This window comes from Rana temporaria, chromosome 7, assembly GCF_905171775.1.
Source record: "Rana temporaria chromosome 7, aRanTem1.1, whole genome shotgun sequence".
Lineage (NCBI taxonomy): Eukaryota > Metazoa > Chordata > Amphibia > Anura > Ranidae > Rana > Rana temporaria.
In genome coordinates, this window is record NC_053495.1 from 9,064,981 (window position 1) to 9,084,680 (window position 19,700).

The 19,700-nt window shown below is 47.5% G+C and overlaps 1 protein-coding gene across 3 annotated transcripts in view; it reads right to left on the reverse strand.

The window, feature by feature from the left end:
• The window catches only part of SRGAP3 (SLIT-ROBO Rho GTPase activating protein 3), a 151,588-nt gene that overhangs the window by 61,232 nt on the left and 70,656 nt on the right, over positions 1-19,700 (reverse strand). For all 3 annotated transcript variants that reach the window (XR_005750532.1, XM_040358840.1, XM_040358839.1), the window contains exons 2-6: positions 9,975-10,170; positions 8,235-8,397; positions 7,338-7,400; positions 3,960-4,145; positions 3,351-3,479 (exon numbers count right to left, since the gene is read on the reverse strand). Coding sequence is in view for 2 of the 3 variants with exons in the window: in XM_040358840.1 (XP_040214774.1) it covers positions 3,351-3,479; positions 3,960-4,145; positions 7,338-7,400; positions 8,235-8,397; positions 9,975-10,170 (737 nt within the window). In the remaining variant the exon portion in view is untranslated. The remainder of the gene's footprint in view (positions 1-3,350; positions 3,480-3,959; positions 4,146-7,337; positions 7,401-8,234; positions 8,398-9,974; positions 10,171-19,700) is intronic.

Here is a 19,700-nt window from a genome sequence, read left to right on the forward strand (position 1 = left end):
TTTGTGCCCCTCCCCCCTCCCCCTTCCCCCCCCTCATTATAATTTCTCATACAGCAAAAATAGGAAATATACATTTAGTAAGAATACAATTCTCTGGGGTACATTGTATATTATATATATATATATATTTATATATTTTCATAACAATGATTTCAGGGATTTTTTCGGCCATCCAGGCAGGGTGACGCGACGATAGCTGATAAATATGGTATAAATAGTGGAGGGGGTGTAATTTTCCTGCGCTGGGAGACGGACGGACGGGGGGGGGGGGGGGGGTCACATCTGTGTCGGGCTGAACAGAAATCTCTGACATGTGATCCCCAGGTCCCTGCGGCACACAGATCGGTATCTAACAGGCACACCTGGGTCTGCCCCTCGCCGCCTGCCCTCCTCTGTGTGCCAGAGGTAATTAGGGAGATGAGATGAGACATGGAGCCATCTGCTCCCCCCCTGAGCAGTATGACAATGGGCAATGAAGAGGGGGGGTGGGGCATTTCACCCCAAAACTACAGGATTTATTGGATTCATATTTTTCTGCCCTCGTACATTGGGCAGGCCTGCAATCACATTTCATATTAGCATATTGCTGGCTATACCAGGATACAGGAGGGTTGCACATTCATTTCTATAAGTCTTTTGCACTAATAGATACGAGAAAAGCGTCCCCCCCCCCCTGGTGCGCCCCCTCTCTCCTGCCACTTCTCTCTCTCACCATATATAGATTCATGCATTGCATAAATCTATCTATGGGCGCCCCCTATTCAGGTGCCCAACCCCATTTCGGGACGCCGGGGCACCTGAATTACACCGACGGGGTATTTTTGGAAGCGTCTGATTAGAGCCGTAGGGCACAGTAGCGGCAATTGATGGGCACAGTAGCGGCAATTGATGGGCACACTGGCAGCAATTGATGGGCACAGTAGTGACCTAAGGGCCCTCCCCACCGTCTTCTTCCCATATTTTTTCGTATTATTTTTTACAACAGAACCTGTTATATGGGGCGTATGAGCTAATAATGAGACCTGTTTCCTTTTCCAACAATTCCTAAATGTGTCCTGACGAAGCTAGACAGCGAAACGCGTTGACGCACAGGGGCTCACTCTATATCATGTATTTTTTGTATATGCTTTTTTAACTCTTTTAAATGTTCATTTTGTATCATGTACTGCTAGAAATATTCATTGTAATACTTTTGTATATTCTCCACTGTTCATTGTGCGCTTAAAGTCCGACCTGTGGGCTATTTTTGCCCCCCCCCCCTTTTTTTCTTTTTCTTTTTATACTACGAGTTCCCTTACGTCTATGAGCTTAGATACATCTTGGAGTTCCCTTACGTCTATGAGCTTAGACAAGTATTGGAGTTCCCTTACGTCTATGAGCTTAGACACGTAATGGAGTTCCCTTACGTCTATGAGCTTAGACACGTAATGGAGTTCCCTTACGTCTATGAGCTTAGACACGTCATGGAGTTCCCTTACGTCTATGAGCTTAGACACGTAATGGAGTTCCCTTACGTCTTTGAGCTTAGACACGTCTTGGAGTTCCCTTACGTCTTTGAGCTTAGACACGTAATGGAGTTCCCTTACGTCTATGAGCTTAGACACGTCTTGGAGTTCCCTTACATATATGAGCTTGGACACGTCATGGAGTTCATTTACATCTATGAGGTTCAATACATCATGTAGTTCTCTAATATCAATGTGATGGGACATATCATGGAGTTCACTTATGTATTTGAGACTGGACATGTCATGGAGTTCATTTACATCTATAGGGTTGAAAACATCATGGAGTTCACTAATATTAATGAGATTGGACACATCATTGAGTTCACCAATACCTTTGAGCTTGGACACGTCATGGAGTTCCCTTACGTCTATGACATTGGACACGTCATGGAGTTCCCTTAGGTCTATGACATTGGACACGCCATGGAGTTCCCTTACGTCTATGACATTGGGCACGTCATGGAGTTCCCTTACGTCTATGACATTGGACACGTCATAGAGTTCCCTTAGGTCTATGACATTGGACACGTCATGGAGTTCCCTTACGTCTATGACATTGGACATGTCATGGAGTTCCCTTACGTCTATGACATTGGACACGCCATGGAGTTCCCTTACGTCTATGACATTGGACACGCCATGGAGTTCCCTTAGGTCTATGACATTGGACACGTCATGGAGTTCCCTTAGGTCTATGACATTGGACACGCCATGGAGTTCCCTTACGTCTATGACATTGGACACGTCATGGAGTTCCCTTACGTCTATGACATTGGACACGTCATGGAGTTCCCTTACGTCTATGACATTGGGCATGTCATGGAGTTCCCTTAGGTCTATGACATTGGACACGTCATGGAGTTCCCTTAGGTCTATGACATTGGACACGCCATGGAGTTCCCTTACGTCTATGACATTGGACACGTCATGGAGTTCCCTTACGTCTATGACATTGGACACGTCATGGAGTTCCCTTAGGTCTATGACATTGGACACGCCATGGAGTTCCCTTACGTCTATGACATTGGGCACGTCATGGAGTTCCCTTACGTCTATGACATTGGACACGTCATAGAGTTCCCTTAGGTCTATGACATTGGACACGTCATGGAGTTCCCTTACGTCTATGACATTGGACATGTCATGGAGTTCCCTTACGTCTATGACATTGGACACGCCATGGAGTTCCCTTACGTCTATGACATTGGACACGCCATGGAGTTCCCTTAGGTCTATGACATTGGACACGTCATGGAGTTCCCTTAGGTCTATGACATTGGACACGCCATGGAGTTCCCTTACGTCTATGACATTGGACACGTCATGGAGTTCCCTTACGTCTATGACATTGGACACGTCATGGAGTTCCCTTACGTCTATGACATTGGGCATGTCATGGAGTTCCCTTAGGTCTATGACATTGGACACGTCATGGAGTTCCCTTACGTCTATGACATTGGGCACGTCATGGAGTTCCCTTACGTCTATGACATTGGACACGCCATGGAGTTCCCTTACGTCTATGACATTGGACACGCCATGGAGTTCCCTTAGGTCTATGACATTGGACACGTCATGGAGTTCCCTTAGGTCTATGACATTGGACACGTCATGGAGTTCCCTTAGGTCTATGACATTGGACACGTCATGGAGTTCCCTTAGGTCTATGACATTGGACACGTCATGGAGTTCCCTTAGGTCTATGACATTGGACACGCCATGGAGTTCCCTTACGTCTATGACATTGGGCACGTCATGGAATTCCTTTACATCTATTAGGTTGAATACATCATGGAGTTCACGAATATCTATGAGCTTGGACACGTTGCGGAGTTCACTTACTTCTATGAGATCAGACACATCATGGATGTAGTACTTGCTGATGCAACCATTAGTTGCTGCCAAGTTGAGCAGGTACTCGTTCCTGGCCTTGGTGCACTTCAGCTTGTTCTCTGAGTACTTGGCTTGCCGCTGGAATCAGGCAGAAAGATGTAATAGAGAAGTGGGCAAATATTACGTCAGCACATGCAGAGTTTCAACAGAATGCCAAAGACAAAGACCTGCAACCAGGTTTTTAGGCTCAGCAATAAAAGACTAATGCCACGTACACACGGTCGGACTTTTGACCGGGCAAAACTCAGTCGGAATTTCCGACGGAAAAATAGAGAACCTGCTCTCTAGCTAAGTTCGTCGGAAATTCCAACGGAAAAAGCCTGATGGGGCATACACACGGTCGGAATATCCGATGAAAAGCTCCCATCTGACTTTTTCCATCGGAAATTCCGACCGTGTGTATGCAGCTTAAAGATAACTTCTGGTTGGTGGGTCACTGCACTTTCATTGGGTCTGTGAGAGACCACAGACCAGAAATTAATCCCTGGAGGTAATTTTATAGCCTATGTTTGGCAACAATTGTTTGTCATCCATCAATATCCGAAACTGCACCATTACCTTTTCCTTCATTTTTTCGATCTTCTTCACAGAGCTCCGCCTCTGCGCTCGGTCTTCATGCCGCAGGGCGTTGGGCCCAAAGTCCGCCGATTTACTAAACTGCTTCTCCTCCTGCTTTTCGGCATCTTTAAGCTTGCTCTCTGCGTTGATGCTTTCCGCATGGTACATGTGGTACGTCTTCATCACCTGCACATCAGTCAGGAAACAAGAGAGAAGGGTTTTGAGATACAACTTGCCCATATAAAAGATATTACAGATCTCACTTCCAAAGAGAGATACAGGCACTGAACCATCAGATGCCACGTTTGTATTCATTTCATAAATGGGGTTCATGGAAACGAATGCTAACATAGCATCTGAACTTTTGGACACCTAACCATGAAATGAATGTGGACACCTAACCATCATGCTCACCATCAGGCCAACAGTATATGGACCACGACCTCCTCCAAATAACTTGGTGCATCCAGTGGTAACAGCTTGGTGAAGACTCCTTTCTGCACCAACATGACTGTGCCACCCCTGTGTACAAAGCCAGCTCCATAAAGACATGGCTTGATGAGTTTGTTGTGGAGGAACTTTAGTATCCTGCACAGAACTCCTTTGGAATGGATTGGAATGCCAAGCCAGGTCTTCTAATCCAAAATGACCTCATAAATTCCCCCAGGCACTACTAGGTCGATTCAGTAAGTTAGGCCGGCTTATCAGTAGATAAGCCGGCCTAACTCAGAATCTACGCCGCCGTATGTTTAAGCGTATGCTCAAACAGAGATACGCTTAAACAAAGCTAAGATAGGACGGCTTGCGCCGTTCTATCCTAGCTTGCAATTTTTTGCATGGCCGCTGGGTGGCGCTTCCATTGCGGCCGGCATAGATTATGTAAATCAGTTAGTACGCCGATTCACGAACGTACGCCCGGCCGCCGCAGTCGAATTACGTCGTTTTCGTAAGGCCTTCGGCGGCCTAAAGTTATTCCACCTATGAGGTGGAATAACAATGTTAAAGTATGGCCGCCGTTCCCGCCGCGAGGTTCGAATTTTTTACATCGTTTGCTTAAGTCGTTCGCGAATCGGGACTTACGTCGTTTACGTCCACGTCGAAATCAATAGGCCCGTACGGCATACTTAGCCGCAATGCGCCCTGGGAGATGTAGGCGCCTGGCGCATGCGCAGTAAGAAAAAACAGCAAAAAACGTGAGGTCAAGCCTCATTAGCATTAAACACGCCCCCCCCCCAACCCATTTGAATTAGGCGCCCTTACGCCCGCCGTGTTTACACTACACCGCCCTAAGTAAGGAGGTAAGTGCTTTCAGAATCATGTACTTTCCTCTCTTACTTAAGGCAGCGTAGTGTAAACACGCTAGGCTACGCCAACCTAATTTTAGGCGCCCCTACCTTAATCTACCCATACATAATCTTGTGGAATAGTCTTCCCAGAAGAGTTTAGGATGTTATAGCCACAAAGAGAGGCCAACTCCATATTAAATGACCATGTGGGCCAACTCCATATTAATGGCAATGGGTGGAGGGCAACTTCATATTAATGACCATGGTTCTGGAATGGGGTTCAAAAGACATGGCTAATGATGGTCAGGTGTCTCAAACCTTTGGCCATATAGGAGAGAAAGAGACTTTATGATCACGGGCAAATAAACGTAATATTAGCACCACATCCCTTAATTAGTTAGATATAGAAGGAGGGACTGGGATTTTTAAGGTGCAGAATAAATTGAAATGGTGACAACTATAATGAATAAGAATTTTTTTATTTTAAAGAACAAAATAAAAAATTGTTAACCACTTCCCGACCGCTGCATGTATATGTACGTCCACAGAATGGCACTTACAGGCAAATGGGCGTACCTGTACGTCCCCGTCTTCTAGCGGGTGGGGGGTCCGATCGGGACCCCCCCCCCCGCTACATGCAGCGGTCGGGTCGGGGAGCGATCCGGGACGACGGCGCGGCTATTTGTTTCTAGCCGCTCCGTCGCGATCGCTCCCCGGAGCTGAAGAACGGGGAGAGCCGTATGTAAACACGGCTTCCCCATGCTTCACTGTGGCGGCTGCATCGATCGTGTGATCCCTTTTATAGGGAGACTCGATCGATGACGTCAGTCCTACAGCCACACCCCCTTACAGTTGTAAACACACACTAGGTGAACCCTAACTCCTACAGCGCCCCCTGTGGTTAACTCCCAAACTGCAACTGTCATTTTCACAATAAACAATGCAATTTAAATGATTTTTTTGCTGTGAAAATGACAATGGTCCCAAAAATGTGTCAAAATTGTCCGAAGTGTCCGCCATAATGTCGCAGTCACGAAAAAAATCGCTGATCGCCGCCATTAGTAGTAAAAAAAAATAATCAATAAAAATGCAATAAAACTATCCCCTATTTTGTAAACGCTATAAATTTTGCGCAAACCAATCGATAAACGCTTATTGCGATTTTTTTTTACTAAAAATAGGTTAAAAAATACGTATCGGCCTAAACTGAGGGGAAAACATTTTTTAGCTATGTTTTTGGGCGATATTTATTATAACAAAAAGTAAAAAATATTGCATTTTTTTTCAAAATTGTCGCTCTATTTTTGTTTATAGCGCAAAAAATAAAAACCGCAGAGGTGATCAAATACCACCAAAAGAAAGCTCTATTTGTGGGGAAAAAAAGGACGCCAATTTTGTTTGGGAGCCACGTCGCACGACCGCGCAATTGTCAGTTAAAGCGACGCAGTGCCGAATCGCAAAACCTGGCCTGGGCATTTAGCTGCCTAAAGGTCCGGGGCTTAAGTGGTTAAAACATAACAATTGGCAAGTAGAAATCAACAAGGTTTTAAGTATACAGCGCTATAGAATGGAGTTCCCAACATGTTTCGCCCATATGTCGGGCTTCTTCAGGTGATGCTGTCCAATTAGAGGTAAAAGCCTAAATAAATGCTTCGGACACTCCACTCCCAACCCGACGCTGGAGGGTAATAAGTGAACACTCATTATCTGTCATTCATTTTAAAGGTTATTAATAAAATGTTGGTGTGACACGTCACAGGTTCACTGAAGAACGGTTCAGAGTGTACACAGGGAGAACATATAAACCTCTCCACCCATAACTGATGTTGCCCTCATGTTGTGGACAAGTTCCTCTTCCCATTGAGGGTATCGGCAGTGAAAGATCCTCCCCTGGGTTCCCAGCTCCGCCCACTTGCTGCACCCATTACAACGGGGCTCACCCACGCTGGCGGATTTTTTAGTTGACTATGATTGGACACCAGGAACCCATCGCCTCAGTCCCAGATAAATATAACATCATCACAGTAAATGGTGAAGTCCAATGGTATCCTGGAATATCCATACTAGACCCTTTACACCTGATTCCACTCACAGTATAGAGTTCATTGGTGACCTTTGCCAGCTCTTCATGCATCTGCAGCCCGATGTCCTTACTCTGTAAAAGATGGATTTATAATTACAACTGTATCAAGATAGACAGATAAAAAAGGATACAGATGGTCTAACCCCCGAGATACAAGCATGGGTGGGCACATGGTGCCGTTTGACTGTCAATTAGAAAGTTTGGCCACACCCACCTCCCTGATGTCATTTGCTTCAAAGTGAACGTGAATGGCGTCCAGCGCCATTCACGATTCACTTACGCAAACGACGTAAATTTCAAATTTCGCGTCGCGGGAACGACGGGTATACAGTACGTAGCATTGGCTGCCCCTGCTATTAGCAGGGGCAGCCTTACGCAAAAAAATGACGTACACAAACGACGTAAACTGCGTACGCAGGGCTCGCGTAGGGTTGTGAATCGGCGTTGGTATGCAATTTGCATACTATACGCTGACCACAACGGGAATGCCACCTAGCGGCCTGCGTAAGAATGCAGCCTAAGATATGACGGCATAAGGAGCCTTATGCCAGTCATTTCTTAGGCTGCAGTCGGCGTAACGAGGTTCCTGAATCAGGAGCATTCGTAACGCCGACGCAGGTAAGCAATTGCGCTGCGTAACTATGGTTACGCAGACACAATTGCTCTTTGAATCTACCCCAGTGGCTGCTGTCAGCACTCCCTGGACCTGGCTGTGGAACTGGCAGCCCAGCCCGGCACATTACACCTGGAGAGCTGCTGACAGCAGCAGAGGTTCATGTTGCCCGGTGGGCACCTCCACCCCCTATGTGTCAGCTGAGCCCCCCGACATAAAATATCTGGCCAGATTGTCTTCCCCTCCCCTCCAAATGTATTCCAGACGACTGACGCACATGGAGACCAGCTCACCCTTTTGAAGAGACGGATCACATCCTCACTGATATGTGACAGGCGGACAATCACGTTGTTGAGGAAGAGTTCATTCAAGGTGGCATGGTCTTTACTTTCCCGCCGCGTCTGGGCCAGAACCAAATACCAGCAGTTCACCGGGGACAGGAGATGCTGATCCTTCCTGAAAAAGTCCAATGATTAAAGAGCAACCCCGGGTAAGATCTCTCCAAACATAAATACTCCTTATCTAAGTCTCCCAAATATTTGGGCTTTCATAGTGTCTATATTTGGGGGCTACAGCCTCTTTCCAACCATTCTGTGTTGTGCAACCTCCCTCTCACATTGCATTCAGGAGGATGAGTGGACAAGAATCACTGAGGTGCACAGCCAGAATACAAGAGGGTACAGGTGACATGGTCTGACCTGTGCCATCATAGACTTAGGAATCGGTGTTCCCAGAGCACAGGGCTTAGGAATAGGACCCTATTGGCTGCTGCTTCTGCTCCCGGCTGACATGTCAATATCAGCAATGTCTCATCAGCGGTGCTGTCAGTCTGAACAAGTCATTGATGCACTGGGGCCGTGTGCAACTGGCGTCAGTGACGCATTTAGATTCTCAGAGTAGCTTATTAGACATTGCTGATATGGACATGTCAGTCAGGAGCAGCGGCGACAACCAATGGGGTCCTATTCCTAAGCCTTGTGTTGGCCAGGAGCAGCGGCGACAACCAATGGGGTCCTATTCCTAAGCCTTGTGTTGGCCAGGAGCAGCGGCGGCAGCCAATGGGGTCCTATTCCTAAGCCTTGTGTCGGCCAGGAGCAGCGGCGGCAGCCAATGGGGTCCTATTCCTAAGCATTGCGTTGGCCAGGAGCAGCGGCGGCAGCCAATGGGGTCCTATTCCTAAGCCTTGTGTCGGCCAGAAGCAGCGGCGGCAGACAATGGGGTCCTATTCCTAAGCCTTGTGTCGGCCAGGAGCAGCGGCGGCAGCCAATGGGGTCCTATTCCTAAACCTTGTGGCGCAGCGCGAGTCGCGCGTGCGCAGTAGGGAACCAGTAAGTGAAGTCGCAAGGGAGTTCGCTGGGGAGCCAACCTCCTGCAGTACAACTGTGGCGGGCAGTCCGTAACTAGTTAATTAAATCTCCCTGTGTGACATTTTAATAAAGTTTGCTTAAAAAAAACAACTGAACAGTGCAATGCTCCAGGATCGGGGCATCGGCACTGCAGTAACTGCCGCATTGCACCGCCGTGTACGCGCCCGACGTACAATGGCTGTGATTTGCGCTGGGGAGCCAGCCTGCTGCAGTACAACTGCGGCGGGCAGTCCGTAACTAGTTAATTAAATCTCCCTGTGTGACATTTTAATAAAGTTTGTTTAAAAAAAAAAAACTGAACAGTGCAATGCTCCAGGATCGGGGCATCGGCACTGCAGTAACTGCCGCATTGCACCGCCGTGTACGCGCCCGACGTACAATGGCTGTGATTTGAGTTGGGGAGCCAGCCTGCTGCAATACAACTGCGGCGGGCAGTCCGTAACTAGTTAATTAAATCTCCCTGTGTGACATTTTAATAAAGTTTGTTTAAAAAAAAAAAACTGAACAGTGCAATTGCTCCAGGATCGGGGCATCGGCACTGCAGTAACTGCCGCATTGCACCGCATACTAAGTGTGTTGTAATTCTGGTGCCCTAAAAAAGTATAAAATGTGGTGTAGTGATGCTGCACACCTCAGGCGGGCCCCAGAAGGCCGGCGCTTTCTTACTTGAAGTGGTGCTGCTCCCGGGTGGTGCGGATTTTGGAGGAGAACCTCTCGGCCAGCTTGTCCAGGCTCCGGGAGTATTCCAGCTCGATCTCGGCTTTCCTGCGGAAGAACTCCTGCAGGTCCTGGAGGAGAGCCAACCGCGACTCCGACTGCTGCTCCAGGCACTTGAACTGCTCCACCAGCTGACTGCGGATTTCTGCAAAGACACGGCGGGGAGGGGGGGACAGGGGACGTTACATCGCGGCTCGGCCCAAAGTCACAACATTCATCTAAGAGCTGGCACAAAACTGATATGTATGAAAAAATAAAAACGAAGCCCCCGAGAAATAGGTCATCTAATTATACCGAACGCCAAGCGTTTTCAATGTCAGAGGCGCCTGGCGGAGATCGGCTCCAGGATCCTTCCCCGATGCCAAATCCTGCAAAATCTCCAACAGTCACAAACCCAAACTGATTGCATTTTACCTTCCCTGGTTCCAATTCATCAACACGCTGGGGACCAGGGCCGCCATCAGGGGGGTACAGGCATTACACCTGTAAGGGGCCCAATGGTTCCCAAGGGCCCAGCTGGCCCCCTCCTGTTTTTTTTGTTGCATTACACCTGTAAGTGGCTTGATGGTCCCTATGGCCCCTTACAGGCCCGACTGGCCCCCCTCCCATTTTTTTTTTTTACATTTTTGTATTTATTTATTTTTTGCATTACACCTGTAAGGGGCCCAATGGTTCCCAGGGGCCCAGCTGGCCCCCCTCCCGTTTTTTTTTTTGCATTACACCTGTAAGTGGCCTGATGGTCCCCAGGGCCCCTTACAGGCCCGGCTGGCCCCCCTCCCGTTTTTTTTTACATTTTTGTACTTATTTATTTTTTGCATTACACCTGTAAGGGGCCCAATGGTTCCCAGGGGCCCGGCTGGCCCCCCTTCCGTTTTTTTTTGCATTACACCTGTAAGCGGCCTGATGGTCCCCAGGGCCCCTTACAGGCCCGGCTGGCCCCCCTCCCGTTTTATTTAATTTTTGTATTTATTTATTTTTTGCATTACACCTGAAAGGGGCCCAATGGTCCCCAGGGCCCCTTACAGGCCCGGCTGACCCCCCTCCCGTTTTTTTTTTTTTTTTGTATTTATTTATTTTTTGCATTACACCTGTAAGGGGGCCAATGGTTCCCAGGGGCCCTGCTGGCCCCCCTCCCGTTTCTTTTTTGTTTGCATTACACCTGTAAGTGGCCTGATGGTCCCCAGGGCCCCTTACAGGCCCGGCTGGCCCCCCTCCCGTTTTTTTTTTTTTGTATTTATTTATTTTTTGCATTACACCTGTAAGGGGCCCAATGGTTCCCAGGGGCCCGGCTGGCCCCCCTCCCGTTTTTTTTTTTTTGCATTACACCTGTAAGGGGCCCAATGGTTCCCAGGGGCCCGGCTGGCCCCCCTCCCGTTTTTTTTTTTTTTAATTTTTGTATTTATTTATTTTTTGCATTTCAGCTGTAAGGGGCCCAATGGTTCCCAGGGGCCCAGCTGGCCCCCCTCCCGCTTTTTTTTTGCATTACACCTGTAAGGGGCCCAATGGTTCCCAGGGGCCCAGCTGGCCCCCCTCCCGCTTTTTTTTTGCATTACACCTGTAAGTGGCCTGATGGTCCCCAGGGCCCCTTCCAGGCCCGGCTGTCACCCCTCCCGTTTTATTTTATTTTTTTAATTTTTGTATTTATTTATTTATTTTTTGCATTACACCTGGAAGGGGCCCAAATAAAATCTTTCCGTTTTCATGACACAACTTAAGGTACAAAACGTTTTTAGCTTTTGCATCAAGCGTTTGTTGGATGACATCACCGAATCCCTGACTGTTCTCACTTTTCCAGGAACTGCTGTTTATGGCCCGGTCACATCTGTGCAATTTGCCTGCGGCGTAACATGTGTGGCTTTTACTGCAGGAAGGGTTTAAATAGAATTGTATATGCAAGACATCGGATCTCCAAATATGCAAGGTAAAGGAAAAAAAAAAACACATAAGCATGAAGAAGATTAAGGTCCAATGGGCCTTAGGAAAGGGCCTTTGATGTACTTGGAAGGTTCCATCCCTTCGATGATAAGGACTGCACCAGGCATGGAGAAGTTGCTTCATTTACGTTGTCTGTATTGCCACGGCCCATCACTCACCAACTGCCTACCAACACATGTCAAAAACGCAAGGTCCGCTGGCTTTATCCGGCCCACCAGGGTTTGTCATGTGGCCCTTGCATTCGGTTTTGCAAGGACCACATAACTCCACCACCCCCGGCTCTCACCCATTGTTCCCCGTTGTCACTTGTAAACACAGTTTGCCTAAACTCTGCACTCTGTACATAGCGCACCCCTAAATTTTACACTCTGCACATAGCGTGCCCCCTAAACTCTGCACTCTGTACATAGCGCACCCCTAAACTCTGCATTCTGTACATAGCGCATCCCTAAACTCTGCACTCTGTACATAGCGCACACTGACACTTTGCACTCTGTTCATAGGGCACTATGCACTCTGGCCCAGATTCTCAGAAGAGTTACGCCGGTGTATCTACTGATACACCGGCATAATTCGAATTTCCCGCCGGCGTATCATTGTTTTGTATTCACAAAACAAGATACGCCGGAATTAGGCTAGGATCCGACTGGTGTAAATCACTTACACCGTCGGATCCTAAATGCAATACAACGCCGACCGCTAGGTGGCGTTTACGTTCAGGTCTCATTTGTTTATGCAAATGAGCCTGATACGCCGATTCCCGAATGAATTTGCGTCGCGTAGCCGTCGCTTACGTCGTTTCCGTAAGCGTAAGTTTACCCCTGCTATATGAGGGGTAACCTTACGCCAGTCCGCCGTATGCCATGTTAAGTATGGCGTCGGGTCCGCGTCGGCTTTTTTCCGTCGGTTACGTCGTTTCCCTAAGTCGTCCGCGAATACGACTTTACGTCAATGACGCTCACGTCTGCGTCATTGACGTTTTCCGTCGAGACCTGGAGCATGCGCACTGGGCCATTTTAAGCCCGGCGCATGCGCAGTTCGATCGGCACGGGGGCGCGCTTAATTTAAATACAAGCCGCCCCCTTTGAATTACGCGGGGATACGCCGGGCCAATTACACTACGCCGCCGCAAATTACGGAGCAAGTGTTTGGGGAATACGGCAGTTGCTCCTGTAAGTTGTGGCGGCGTAGTGTAAATGGCTTACGAGACGCCACCCCAGGATCTACAAGAATCTGGCCCTCTGTACGTAACGGATTCCTGAACCATGCACTCTGTACGTAGCGCACCCCGGAACCCTGCACTCTGTACATAGCGCACTCCAGAACCCTGCACTCTGTACATAGCGCACTCCGGAACCCTGCACTCTGTACAACCAACCCTTTAAATCCACCATACTGCTGATGTGGAACACAATAAAATTGAGTTTGACAGCCCTGACCTACAAGTACATCCTCCTTTGTAAGGTGACAGGTAGGTGCAAAACTTTGACAAATTGCACTGTCCCCCAGATTACTGACGGGGTGCGGTGGTTGTAGCTGAACCCCCTGGACATCGACTTCCTCCTGCCTGTTCTGGAAGTCCCAAAAACACCTCAATGGAGTTTATGCAATGCTGCTGCGAAATGAAGATCCATCAACTTCTTCACCTATCCATCACACCCCCGTGAATAATTCTCTCTGATAGAAGTGTCCTCTGTGAAACTCCACCCCCTACCTTCAGAAAGGCACACCCACCAAAAAGGACGCACGTCAAACTACTGCACATGTTATACTCCAAATGGCAGATGTTTAGACCACGGACGTAACCCTTATAATCTCTCTGGGCCAGATTCAGATAGAGATACGACGGCGTATCTCCTGATACACGGTCGTATCTCTGAGTTGCGACGGTCGGATCTATGCGGCTGATTCATAGAATCAGTTACGCATAGATCTCCCTAAGATCCGACAGGTGTAAGTGACTTACACCGTCGGATCTTAGTCTGCAATCTCCCGCTGGCCGCTAGGTGGCGTTTCGTTTTTTGTACGCTATGAATATGCAAATGAGGAGTTCCGCCGATTCAGAAATGAACGCCCGCCCGTCGCTTTTTTTTTACGTCGCTTGCGTTCGTTTTTTTCCAGCATATAGTTACCCCTGCTATGTGAGGGGTATCCTATGTTAAGTATGGCCGTCGTTCCCGCGCCGAGTTTTGAATTTTTACGTTGTTTGCGTACGTCGATTCAGAATACGGTCGGACGCAAGTTACGCTCACGCCGAAACCAATGATGTCCTAGCGACGTCATTTGGAGCAATGCACGCTGGGAAAAATCGCGGACGGCGCATGCGCTGTTGGATCGGCACGGGGACGCGCCTGATTTAAATTGTAGACGCCCCCTAGCCGCGGAATTTTAATTCTGCTGGGGGATTTACGATACGCCGCCGCAAGTTTTGAGGTAAGTGCTTTCTGAATACAGCACTTGCCTCAAAAACTTGCGCCGGCGGATCGTAAATCAGATAGATTACGCGGATCTTTAGATCCGCGTAATCTATCTGAATCTACCCCTCTGATTCCACAAATGACCGTTGTTGGCCAAACTAGAAAGAATGCAAAGAAGCAATCTAATAATAAAAATATGCTGACATTTGGAGAATGATCACAGCACTGTGAATACAAAGCATTGGATAAGTGTAGAAACAAAGGCCAGCATATCATTCATACCACGTCTATTTATTATCTCTCCGCTCGCCGGACCATGAACTCCAGACTTGTTTGTGCATGTGCAGGGCATCACGTGACAACACCACCTTAATTCTGGTCTACACGTTTCGTCAAAATAACTTCAGGAACCAGGGTGCGCACGTGTCCCGGATTGCAGGTCATGGGGACTTTTGGTTTTCTCGGTACGCTCCACCGGCGCACATGTGTCTGATCCTGGCTCTCTCCTTGGCATGCCAAGAATGGAGCTAGATGCCAAAGACAATTTAGCTCCAGTGTGTATGTAGTAGTTTTATCATCATAGGCCAACCTATGGCCAAAGGGGATCACCATGGGATCTGGAACTATCGTCATTGAAGATGGTGTTGGTGGGGGACGCAGCAGTGACAGGATCTTCTTGGACCCATCATCGCTGGGGAAAGTGAGGCCCAGATTCACAGAGAGTAAGGCGCACATTATGCCGCCGTAGAGCAAACACTGTACGCTACGCCAACGCAGCGCAGAGAGGCAAGCATTGCATTCAGCAAGCCAGTGCTCCCAACGCTGCGCCAGCGTGGCGTGGGTTTCGAAGGCGCACGTCGGCGTAGGTGGAAGTGGGCGTGAACTAATGCAAATGATGGACCGAGCGCCAGACAGGTACGTATCACGAACTGCGCATGCGCCGTGACGTGAACGCAAGCCTCACAACCACGCCAGCACAACTGCCTAAGCTACGCCGGATCAGTGCGTACGCCGTGAACATAACGTACGCCCAGCCAGGCACACGTCCAATGCACAATACGCCGGCTTGTGCTCCCTGGTGCAGACCTCTGCATGTCTGTTGCCAGGTTGAACCTCCTTTATGGGGAATAACTTTATGCCGGACGTACAACTTACGCGCATCTAGCGTAGTATGCGCTGGGCACACGCACGTTCGTGAATCGCCGTATTTCCCTCATTTGCATGTTTGAATGGCTAATCAATGGGAGCGGCACCATGCACCCAGCCTAAATGTGTGCCCACCCTACACCGGCGGGGTGTAGCCTGGTTTTAGGCGCATGTCTGTTTGTGGGTCTGGCGCACAGATACGACGGCGCACATTTGCACTTACGTCGGCATAACTTGTTATACGTCGGCGTAAGTGCTTTGTGAATCTGGGCCTATATATGTGCCATACTATGGCAAAGGCTCACCACCACCACTGAATTAACTTCCAATTTAAAAACCAAGGAGATATGAGTAGCTATACAAACAGCAATGTGCAAAGTAACTGCTAGTTACTAATAAAAATTGTGGATTGGAATGTACGAGTTACATCACTGTGTACATCCTCATAGCTGTCTACACTGTTTAATTAAATAACTCCAATGATTGGTGGTTCATGGTTCCCACCCATCATCTGAACCTCTCTCTGGCTGCTGTCAGCACGTTGGACAACTGACCCTGATGGTCCCTCAGGGTGTCCAACGCCTACAACTCCTCCTGATGTCCTCATTGCCTGAGCTAATTACCCCCCAATTGGCCCTGCTCATGGGATAAAATCACAGTTCTGCAACAAGTCTCCTCCTGACCTCATTTCAAATATATACTGAACAGGAACAAAATATATTCTAAAATGTTTGCGGAAATAAAACATTCTGCAAATTGACTAGATAGATGAACGTAAAACATGAATATCAGTCTTGAAATACTAGATCATGAATACATGATCATAATACATCCTCCAACATGGCCGACTACTGGACATGATCATAATACAATTCTATTGCACTCTATACATAGAACACTACACCTCCAACATGACCCACCACTGGATATGATCATCATACAATTCTAATACACTCTATACATAGAACACTACACCCCCAACATGACCCAGGAGAACGAAGATTTGCGGTCCAAAGACCCAGACTATGGAACGCTCTACCAACCAGCATTCGATTGGAGGTGAACCACCTGGCCTTCAGGAGAAAGATCAAGACCCATCTCTTCTGAGGGCCCAGGGAATGGATACCAAGCGCCCAGAGGCGATTCAGTTCGCATGTGTTGCGCTATATAAGTTTCTCACTCACCCACCACTGGACATGATCATCATACAATTCTAATACACTCTATACATAGAACACTACACCTCCAACATGACCCACCACTGGATATGATCATCATACAATTCTAATACACTCTATACATAGAACACTACACCCCCAACATGACCCAGGAGAACGAAGATTTGCGGTCCAAAGACCCAGACTATGGAACGCTCTACCAACCAGCATTCGATTGGAGGTGAACCACCTGGCCTTCAGGAGAAAGATCAAGACCCATCTCTTCTGAGGGCCCAGGGAATGGATACCAAGCGCCCAGAGGCGATTCAGTTCGCATGTGTTGCGCTATATAAGTTTCTCACTCACCCACCACTGGACATGATCATCATACAATTCTAATACACTCTATACATAGAACACTACACCCCCAACATGACCCACCACTGGATATGACCTTAATACAATCTTATTACATGCTATACATATAACACTACACCTCCCAACATGACCCACCACTGAATATGACCTTAATACAATCCTATTACACTCTATACATAGAACACTATACCTCTAACATGGCCGACCACAGGACATGATCATCATACAATTCTATTACCCTCTATACATAGAACACTACACCCCCCATCATGACCCACCAATGGACATGATCATCATATAATTCTATTGCACTCTATACATAGAACACTACACCCCCAACATGACCCACCAATGGACATGATCATCATACAATTCTATTGCACTCTATACATAGAACACTACACCTCCCAACATGACCCACCAATGGACATGATCATCACACAATTCTATTACACTCTATACAAAGAACACTACACCCCCCATCATGACCCACCAATGGACATGATCATCATACAATTCTATTGCACTCTATACATAGAACACTACACCCCCAACATGACCCACCAATGGACATGATCATCACACAATTCTATTACACTCTATACATAGAACACTACACCCTTCAACATGGCCGACCACTGGACACCATCATAATACAATTCTATTACACTCTATACATAGAGCACTACACCCCCAACATGACCCACCACTGGATATGACCTTAATACAATCCCATTACATGCTATACATAGAATACTACACCTCCAACATGACCCACCACAGGACATGATCATCATACAATTCTATTGCACTCTATACAAAGAACACTACACCCCCAACATGACCCACCACTGGACATGATCATCATACAATGCTATTGCACTCTATACATAGAACACTACACCTCCAACATGGCCGACCACTGGACATGATCATCATACAATCCTATTACACTCTATACATAGAGCACTAAACCCCCAACATGACCCACCACAGGACATGATCATCATACAATTCTATTGCACTCTATACAAAGAACACTACACCTCCAACATGACCCACCACTGGATATGACCTTAATACAATCCTATTACATGCTATACAAAGAACACTACACCCCCAACATGATCCACCACTGGATATGATCATCATACAATTCTATTACACTCTATACATAGAACACTACACCCTTCAACATGGCCGACCACTGGACACCATCATAATACAATTCTATTACACTCTATACATAGAGCACTACACCCCCAAGAATGACCCACCACTGGACACCATCATAGATGCACACAATGTGATGTGGCTCCATTAGCTTGACTTTGTTCTTTCTATGCATAATATAATGCTTATAATATAATAAAATAACTACTTAAGGTGCAACACACAAAGCCCATCCCTTACACATTGCAGCACAGAAAGGGGACAGATGTTCTGCGGAGTACTTCGCATTAGACCGCATGGCCCAGTAATATTCCATTTACTTATGATTCTCCGAGGGAATTCCCCTGTGGAGGGGGGACTCTGGCTCCACTCAGCACGGTGGAGAACTTTCCAGCCGGCGTTCCGCCTCTGCATCCCTGAAACCACCATTTCCAGCTCTTATTTTAGTCCGTGTAATTCTGCAATCTCTAATCAGAAGCTCTGCGGGCAGCACGCGGAAGGAGAAGTGGTTTTGGAGGAAAAACTAGCTATCATATGGTGGAGCAGAAAAAGGAGCAAGCCAAGAATAAAGGACATGTCATCTGTACGCCTGATGTCCCCAATGTCTGCTGCTACGTCTTGATGCAAAAGCCTACAACGCAACGGTTGTCAACTTTCAAGGAAAAGGGAGTCTCAAATGCATCCCATAATGTCTCCAAAGGGCCGTATATAATATTTATTACATGTAATGCTACAGAAAACTGTCACTGACTGAAGACTTACTGGAGGAAATGGTCAGATAATGTTCTACTAGAGTGGTTGGAGACTGAAGTCATGCTATAGGAGACCTTCAGAGACTAGGGGCATGTTGCATGAGACCACTGGACTTTACAGGGGCCCTTTACAAATGAATGCTTCCTGTACTATCTGCTGGGGCCCAGGGACCACACTTCAAAATGCCACAAGTGGCCCTTTGGCTACAGGTTGGGCACCAGGGCCCAGATTCACAAAGAGAGTACGCTGGCGTATCTACTGATACGCCGGCGTACTTTAAAATTTCCCACGTCGTATGTTTGTTTTGAATCCTCAAAACAAGATACGACGGCATCTGGGTTAGATCCGACAGGCGTACGTCTTCGTACGCCTTCGGATCTAAGATGCAATTCTTCGGCATCCGCTGGTTGGCGTTCACGTCGTTTTCCGCGTAGAGTATGCAAATTAGCTATTTCCGACGGTCTACGAGCGGCCGTCGCATTTTTTTTACGTCGTCTCTAGTCGGCTTTTTCCGGCGTATAGTTAAAGCTGCTATTTCGTGACGTATAGTTAAACCTGCTATGTTAAGTATGGCCGTCGTTCCCGCGTTTAATTTGAATTTTTTTTTTTACGTTTGCGCAAGTCGTCCGAGAATCGGGATGGACGTAATTTACGTCCACGTCAAAACAATGACGTCCTTGCGACGTCATTTAGCGCAATGCACGGCGGGAAATTTA